General features: G+C 52.6%; 1 protein-coding gene across 4 annotated transcripts in view; it reads left to right on the forward strand.

The window, feature by feature from the left end:
- The first annotated feature begins 8,838 nt into the window (after positions 1-8,838).
- LOC123180990 (uncharacterized) overlaps positions 8,839-9,349 on the forward strand; it is a 1,910-nt gene continuing 1,399 nt past the window's right edge. For all 4 annotated transcript variants that reach the window (XR_006491409.1, XM_044593190.1, XM_044593193.1 and 1 more), the window contains exon 1: positions 8,839-9,120. Coding sequence is in view for 3 of the 4 variants with exons in the window: in XM_044593190.1 (XP_044449125.1) it covers positions 8,945-9,120 (176 nt within the window). In the remaining variant the exon portion in view is untranslated. The remainder of the gene's footprint in view (positions 9,121-9,349) is intronic.

The following is a 9,349-nucleotide window of genomic DNA, read 5'->3' on the forward strand; positions in this document are numbered from 1 at the left end:
GACGTACTCCTTCCTCCTATATATACCTACGTACCCCAAACTACCAGATACGGAGCCAAAAACCTAATTCCACCGCCGCAACCTTCTGTACCCGTGAGATCCCATCTTGGGGCCTGTTCCGGAGCTCCGCCGGAGGGGGCATCGATCACGGAGGGCTTCTACATCAACACCATAGCCTCTCCGATGATGTGTGAGTAGTTTACTTCAGACCTTCGGGTCCGTAGTTATTAGCTAGATGGCTTCTTCTCTCTTTTTGGATCTCAATACAATGTTCTCCCCCTCTCTCGTGGAGATCTATTCGATGTAATCTTCTTTTTGCGGTGTGTTTGTTGAGACCGATGAATTGTGGGTTTATGATCAAGTTTATCTATGAACAATATTTGATTCTTCTCTGAATTCTTTTATGTATGATTGGTTATCTTTGCAAGTCTCTTTGAATTATCAGTTTGGTTTGGCCTACTAGATTGATCTTTCTTGCAATGTGAGAAGTGCTTAGCTTTGGGTTCAATCTTGCGGTGTCCTTTCCCAGCGACAGTAGGGGCAGCAAGGCGCGTATTGTATTGTTGCCATCGAGGATAACAAGATGGGGTTTATATCATATTGCATGAGTTTATCCTTCTACATCATGTCATCTTGCTTAAAGCGTTACTCTGTTCTTATGAACTTAATACTCTAGATGCATGCTGGATAGTGGTCGATGTGTGGAGTAATAGTAGTAGATGCAGGCAGGAGTCGGTCTACTTGTCTCGGACGTGATGCCTATATACATGATCATACCTAGATATTCTCATAACTATGCTCAATTCTGTCAATTGCTCAACAGTAATTTATTCACCCACCGTAATAGTTATGCTCTTGAGAGAAGCCACTAGTGAAACCTATGGCCCCTAGGTCTATTTTCCATCATATTGATCTCCCGTCAACAAGTTATTTCTAGCGTCGTTTTTATTTTACTTTCTTTACTTTGCATCTTTATCATAAAAATACCAAAAATATTATCTTATCATATCTATCAGATCTCACTCTCGTAAGTGACCGTGAAGGGATTGACAACCCCTTTATTGTGTTGGTTGCGAGGATTTATTTGTTTGTGTAGGTGCGAGGGACTCGTGCGTGGCCTCCTACTGGATTGATACCTTGGTTCTCAAAAACTGAGGAAAATACTTACGCTACTTTGCTGCACCACCCTTTCCTCTTCAAGGGAAAACCAACGCAGTGCTCAAGAGGTAGCAACAAGTCAAAACACCCAGTGGGTGTACAAATGCAAGACGCAGATTGATGGAAAGATTCCTCTAAGAGAGTTTTCAGGTACCATATCCTAACAGAACAAGCGGCAAACTGAAGGGTCAGTCGGCGATCAACTAACCTGTACGTTGATTTGAAGTGCTGAACTAGCGTCGTAAGCAGCTTGGCTAGCCTCTCGGATCACCTTCATCCGCTCCATCATGATGCTCGCTTGGCGAATAGCCTCCCTGGCAGCACCCGCTTGGTCCTCTGGGACGTGATGTGCAGCAAAGAGTGAAGATGGATTGTCTGGAGTCTGTGCAGTCGACGCTGAAGGCTGAGCACTCGTCAGTGGTATGGCGAATGTTATAGCAGTCCGATTGGTGTCACCGGCTTCCTGGATCACCGGTTCTGTCACCAGCGTCGACGGAGGCGCCTTGTTGGCTGACGTCTTCCTACTTCCTCTTTTCCTGGGCCTCAGGGGCATGTCTTCATCATCATCCAGAAGATCAATGACATTGGGAAGAGCTGCGAAAAAGATCGACCACCAGAATTCAGTCGACCCACGAAACAGTCGAGAAAATAAAGACAAGATTATGAGAGTGGTACTCGGATTAGAGGTGACTGCATCCTCCATCTCCTCGTCCTCATTCTTGTAAGCAGAAGTCCCAGAGGTAGCAGCACTACAAATTTCAGAATTCAGTCGGTCATGCCTGACGAAATGAATCGACCCAAATCCAAATTCATACTAAAACAAGAAATCAAGTTCAACTAATACCCGGAAGCTATGGGGATGACCACTTTGATCTTGGGCAAGGCTTTTGGCGGTTTGGACGGCGCAGCTTTCGGTTGCTTCGGTGCCTTTTCAGACGCGCTGGAGAGGACGTCCGAGGACGCTTCGATGACTTTGTGAGTAAGCTTGGATCGTCTTTTCCTACGGGGAGGAGAGTCGACCTCTTCTTCATCACTCGGGTCATCGCTATCCTCGTCCTCTTCACCATCAGAATGCCACTCGCCGCTTTCGCCTCCACTCGCCTCTCCCTTTGGGTCCTGCTCCTGCTCCCCGTTGGGCATCGAGTACATCTCAATCAGGGCCTGGAAGACAACAATCAAGACAGGAGTCAGTCGGATGACAGCAAACAGTTACTTGATAAATCAAGAAGACACTCGACCATTTGGAGTCATACCTTGTCTGTTTCGTACGAGTTGTTGAGTGGAGGGATCCTCCTGGACCCCCTGGGGTTATCTTTGTTGCCAGTGATACCCCTCAGCCACCCTTCCAACGTAGCTTCATCGACTTCCTCTGGATGGATCCGAGTGGTGTCGTCAGTGCCCGAATACATCCACATCGGATGGTCACGAGCTTGAAGCGGTTGAATGCGTCGCCTGAGGAAGACCTCCAACAGATCCATACCAGTTACCCCATCACGGACAAGCTGAACTACTCGCTCGACCAGCACCTTCACTTGTGCCTTCTCCTCTGGGGTCACTTTCAAAGCAGAGGGCTTCTCCACTCGGGCCATGGAAAAGGGAGGAAGTCCAGTCGACTGTCCTGGAGTCGGTTGGTCCTTGCAGTAGAACCAGGTCGACTGCCACCCTCAGACCGACTCGGGAACGATCATGGTTGGGAAAGAGCTTTTACCCCTCATCTGAATTCCAAGACCCCCGCACATCTGGATCACATGCATCCTCTCGTCACTCGGGTTGGCCTTCTTGACCGACTGAGAATGACACGTGAATATGTGTTTGAAGAGGCCCCAGTGTGGCCGACAGCCCAGGAAGTTCTCGCACATGGACACGAAAGCATCAAGATACACGTTGGTGTTTGGGGTAAAGTGGTGGAGTTGCGCCCCAAAGAAGTTCAAGAAACCTCGAAAGAAAGGGTGGGGAGGCAAGGAAAACCCGCGGTCGACGTGAGTAGCGAGGAGAACGCACTCACCCTCCTGTGGCTGCGGCTCGGTCTCGTTCCCCGGGAGCCGCGCCGATTCGTGGGGGATCAGTCCCCCCTCGACCAGGTCGTCGATGTCGTCCTGACGGATCGCCGAGCGAATCCAGTCGCCCTGGATCCAGCCCGGCGGCAGGCCGGACCTCGAGGAAGATCCGCCCCGGCTGGACTTCTTCCCCTTCGCCTTCACAGTCGCCTTCTTCACACGCTCTAATGCCACCGTCTTCTCCTTCCCCATCACGGCAGACGGAGCTCGAATGGAGCGGCGGCGCCAGGGCAAGAACAGATGCGGTGGAGAAAACAGAGAAGGAAGAAGCAGAATGAAAGTGCACTGTTCAAAAACCTGGACCGACGCCTTATATAAGGTTGCCTCCAAGTGACTGACTTGTGGACCCGGGCGATCTTATCAAATCCCGCAACAGTCGCGTGAGCGATACGTGGCCAAAAAGGCGGCGCAGAAATCGAGGCGGCCCTGCCTTATCCAGCCCGATTGCTGCGGCCTCCTCCACCCCGCACGCTTCCCAAAAATTCGAATCCCGCGAGATCCGTGGGCGACAGAGCAACCTGTCAGACGGAAGATTTTCTCCATATCAACGCTCGAAGCCTTTTCAGTAAAAGTTCACTCGACAAAAACAAGAATGGATCAAGGCGACTGAAAAAGAAGTCGATGTCACCGTGTTGATTCATCAATCCCAACCAGACGCTCTCAAAATGCAAGAGCTGAGTCGGAAGTATTTTCAACTTCTTCTCCACCCAAACCCTGAACCATTCGGGGGCTAATGATGAGGCCATGAACCTAGGGTAGGGTCATAGGCCAGACCTAGACACCTTCCCTAAGGACATCACCCTAAAGACAGAAGCATTTGAAGGGTACCATCATCCAATCGACCAGAGGCATTCCACTCGGGAGAGTCAATGTCACTCGACCAGTTGCAGAAGCCACTCGACATACAGAAGACCTAAAGTCACTCTACGCAGCAACGGTCGGGCATTTACTCTTAGACTTAATAGTCATTTATAGCACTTTACTACGGACGTTACCTGTAACGCTCCTTCTTTATGAACATTGAACCATGTGTAACGGAGGGGAGCTGGGGTCCTGGCGCACTCTATATAAGCCACCCCCCTCCTCTGGGACAAGGGTTCTCACCCCCTGTAACACACACCCACATGCATAATCCAGTCGACCGCCTCCGGGCTCTGAGACGTAGGGCTATTACTTCTTCTGAGAAGGGCCTGAACTCGTAAAACTCGTGTGTACAACTTCGCCATAGCTAGGATCTTGCCTCTTCATATCTACCCCCATTCTACTGTCAGTCTTAGATCCACGACAGGGCGCGCCCCCCAAGCCCAATCCAAATTGGGAGGGGGGCCGGCCCCCCTTTCCTTCCTCCCTCCTTCCTCTTCCTTCCCTCTCCCTCTCCAAATAGGAAAAGGAGGAGTCCTACTCCCGGTGGGAGTAGGCCCCCCCCTTGGGCGCGCCTCCTCCCCTTGGTCGGCCCTCTCCTCCCCTCCTTTATATACGGAGGAGAGGGGCACCCCATGGACACAACAATTGATCTCTTGGATCTTTTAGCCGTGTGCGGTGCCCCTCTCCACCATAGTCTACCTCGATAATATCGTAGCGGTGCTTAGGCGAAGCCCTGCGTCGGTAGAACATCATCATCGTCACCACCCCGTCGTGCTGACGGAACTCTCCCTCAAAGCTCGGCTGGATCGGAGTTCGAGGGACGTCATCGAGTTGAACGTGTGCAGAACTCGGAGGTGCCGTGCGTTCGGTACTTGATCGGTCGAATCGTGAAGACGTACGACTACATCAACCGCGTTGTGCTAACGCTTCCGCTTTCGGTCTACGAGGGTACGTGGACACACTCTCCCCTGTCGTTGCTATGCATCACCATGATCTTGCGTGTGCGTAGGAATTTTTTTGAAATTGCTACGTTCCCCAACAATAAGGGGGCGCAACAACAGCAACGGCCACTGCCTATGGTGGGGCGCCCCCAGTCGCACGCTCCACGCCGTCCTCGAGTACCTCGAGGGCGGCAACGATCCACCGCTGGAGTACCCGGCGGCCCCGGCCCCCCGTCGGAGTGGCGGCCCGTGGCTGCCGAGGCGCATGGTGGGCGGGTCCTCCTCCTCGTCGTCCTCCCGTTCCTCCTCCCACTCCTCCGGGTCGCCGGCGCTCGTTAGCGTCAAGGCCGAGCCCGTGGAGACGCCGCTCGGCCGGCGCACCCGCGGCGCCGCTCTCGTCATCAACGAGGGAGGTCATTCCTCCTCTGCTCCTACCTCCCGCCTCGTCAAGCCGAAGACGGAGCCCGGGCTCGCCGCCGTGAAGAGCGAGCACGATGACATGGCCGCCGCTGACGAGGCTGCCATTAAGTGGGCGCTTGAGGACTAGGCCCGACTGGAGATGGAGCGCCAGCGCCGCGCCCTAGAGGAGATCGCCGCTTGGCGCCACGGCCGCGACGAGGGAGGCGTCACCATCCTCGAGGACAGTGACGATGAGGCGGCGCCACCAGCCAAACCAGTCCGCCAGGGTGACCCCGGGTAGGGGTCCAGTAGGGACGGACGAGGTGTGAAGATGGAGAAGGAGGACGACGACGGCAGTGACTACGACGCCTTCAGCAAGCTCTTCGGCCTGTAGGCGCGCGCAGGCGGCGGCGGTGTGGCAGCAATACTTTTTTTTCTTTTTTTTCTCTTAGGTTATGTTTTCAATATGTAAAAAGACGATGGAACGTCTAAATATCGCCGAATCTGTGTCGTGTTTGCCCAAAATTTGCCCGACTATGTTTTTAAAAACCTTTAGAAAACGTCGCCTTGGGGCGATCTGGGGCGGCGGCTGGGAACCCGATCACCTCCACGCCCAAATTATCGCCGGTTCGCCCCCAGGTCGGCGCTATTTCCAGCCCCTAGGGGGCCGAATGGCTCGGGATGCTCTTACTATTGGTCAATGCATGGTGGAATCAGCGTTACAGAATATGTTCACTCATACTATTTGATTCCTTGGCTAGGAGAAAATAGTCATCATAGATGACAAATGACTTGGATATATGCACCACCATTGCATACTACCAACAAACCCCGTCCTTGATGTGATGTGTGGATTAGTCGACTGGATTATGCTGGTCCTAGCTTCCTGTAGATATTGGCTCAAACACTAGTGCTCTGTCTTTTATTCTCTGCTTTTCAAACGAGGTTAGTAGGACGTTGGAAAGTTGGTCGGCTGAGTAGACAGAGGCAGTGAGCGACCGAGTACACTGCACGTGCTGTATCCCTGTTATACTGTCATACTACCAGTGATAAGGCCCGCTGGTAGAACTAAAGCAAAATCAAAAGGTTCCAACCTTTGATCCGCCGCAAAAGCTTTGATTTGCGACTTTATCTTCATTATCCTTGTGATGTTTTTCATATATACATGTTGCTGATCTAAGGACAAGATCACGACGAAGGGGTTTGTCTATCGCTAGCTCTCTACAAAAGTTGAAAGTGCTACTGCTGCTAGCTCTGCGGTGTGGTGAGCGTCACTACAATCGCGAACTTGCGGCCGACACCGTCGCCAACTCCATCGCGCGACCTCATTTTGTCCACGCGCGTTTGTTTGGGTAAAACAGACGAACTAGACGGCCCAACACGCGAGCGCAAACGGATTTTTGTTTGTTTTTTTCCGCTTTCGACCCATCCCCGACCCAAGTTTACGCCGTTTTGGGGTGAAACGGACAGCACGCGGACGCGCGGGCCGTCTGCGCGTGTCCTCCCCTGGCCCGCCCGTCGGTGGCACAGGGACGCCTTTTTCTATCCGCCCCCCTCCCTCCCTTCGGCCGCACACCCTCCACTCTTCTCCACTCTTTCCCACCCTTCCCTCGCCGCCGCCGCTGCCATTGCAGCTGTGCAGCTCGGACGCGCGCTCGCCCAGCCCCTTCTCCTCGGCGCCCCTGAGCTACCCAACCACGACCACCTGATTTGCGCACCCGCCGGCCGGATTTGGGGCGGATCCGGTCGGTCTTGAGCTCGCCCGGCTGTGGGAGGCCGCGCCGCGCCATGGACTGGCCGGGCACGGGCCGGAAGGCCCTGGCAGGGCCGCAAGGCCACATGCTGGCAGTGGCTCCTCCTCTAGCCGCTCGGATCTACACCGTCGGTGGTCCGCCGACATATACACGAATGGCGGTCCGCCGGGCTCGGTGCTAGCCCAAAAGCTCGTCGGCGCACCGTTGCCACTCATTAAGTGCGACCACTGCCCAAAGAAGGTCGTGCGCCGCGTGTCTACAACGCCGGAACATTCCGGATGGGTGTTCATCAAGTCCTTAAACGATGGGGTATGTGCTCTTTTTAACTTCGGTTTGTGCTTTAGATTTGACTAGTTGTGCTAACTTCAAATTTTATTGTGTAGAATGGATGCAAGTTTTGGTATTGGGAAGAAGAGTACATCCATATTGATAAAGCGCAATTTAGTAGATGTTCGTGCACTTTTAGCTAGCATAGAGGTTGTAGATGAGACAAGTGCACTTGTTGCTAGATTAGAGGCTAGACACGAGACAAGATGCGAGGAAGCAACCTCTACTTCTTTAGACTCGAAGAAGAAAGAAGCACGAAAGATCGAGTCTCCTCCGCAGATCAACAATGAATACATCGAGAAGGCACTAATCCAACTTACAGGAGCAGTTATGGAAGTTGGATATCTTCTAAAATGTATTCTTGTGGTTCTTGTTTTCTTTGGTCTTACTTTTCTAGTCAAAATTTAATGATATATTTCCATGTACCAAAAATGAATGATGAAAAAAAGTTTAAGGGCTTGCAAAGAAGAAAGTACGCGGACAGGATGCGGCCGAGATGCGTCCGTGCGTTGGGCGCACGGCCACCGCATCCCAGAAACAGCCCGGACACGACTCCATTACCCTACCCAAACAGACAGAATCCGGACAAATGAACAACGAATATGTGCGTCAGGACCATCATGCGTGTAAAGCATCCTGATGCAGTCACCATCTTTCTTCATCTCCTCTAAAGATCTGTCCCAAAGAACCAGTATATCTTCAACGAAGATATGTGAGGCGTCACTAACCACGATCACATGGTTCCGGTGTAGCTTTATTAACACATAAAGAGCATTGCCTACGTGCCAATCCTTCCGGTAATGTGGACGGCCGAAGACTGGGACACGCACGCCGGCACACGTGTCTATACGCGTAGGCACAACAGCAGCGTGGGATGTCTGAACCTGTGCACCAGCATGCGATTCAGTCATCCAGTGCTTCTTGGGGCCGTTTGTCGTTTGATATATACAACATATATATATATATATAACTTTAAAAAAAAAACACTGGTCGTGAGCCTAGCCGTTCCCGGTACGTACAAGCCATCAGAAGTTCAGAACACGCCACAACACCACGGTAGTACAACTGAACATGTCAGACACACAACGAGGCCTCCACCGACCCTCTCGCTCCGCGTTGGTCTTTGACTGTAGGGTGACAACATGAAAAGATGTCCGAAATGTGATTATGACATGGCCTAAGCGTTGTGTAAAGTCGGTTTTTCTCGTCAGCCGTGAGTGCGCAAGAGTGGTAGCGGGCCCGGCCGTCCATGGCGACGCGTCGTCGACATCGCAGCCTCGTCCGTTCCGCGAGGCGCGAGCTTATAAAATGGCTGCTGAGGAACTTCATTTCAGCAAACGGTGCGTCCATCTCAAATCAGAAGCTATCAAACCAACGAAGAAGAGCAGTAAAGCCGTGCTTAATCGAGTGCAAGGTCCCGTCCGCATCATCTCATCAAGGACCGATGGCGTTTCTGGGAGGATCATTGAACGTGACGAGGAGCATTGACAGCCGAAAGAGGATGGACGGGAGGAAGAGCGGCGGCGGATCGTGGCAGCAGGCGCCGGCGCCGGTGAGGCAGCTGTTCTGGTGGGTGAGGCGCGCCATGCTTTGGCCGAAGCGCCGCGCCGTGAGCTTCGGGTATGACCTCAAGAGCTACTCCCAGAACTTCGACGACGGCCTCGTCCCTGCCCACCGCCTCTAGCAACACCGGCTGGGTCTTCTTCTCTCCTTCTTGTTCTTCTTGTGAATTTTACTTTGCCGCCCGGCCGGACTACGCGGCTCGTGGCTGGAGAGTTGAAGCGTCGCCACCTTCAGATCCTCTCCTTTAGCTTAGCTGATAGCGTACTAGTATTAGCCAGTACTTTTG

The sequence above is a fragment of the Triticum aestivum genome, chromosome 1D, assembly GCF_018294505.1.
Source record: "Triticum aestivum cultivar Chinese Spring chromosome 1D, IWGSC CS RefSeq v2.1, whole genome shotgun sequence".
NCBI lineage: Eukaryota > Viridiplantae > Streptophyta > Magnoliopsida > Poales > Poaceae > Triticum > Triticum aestivum.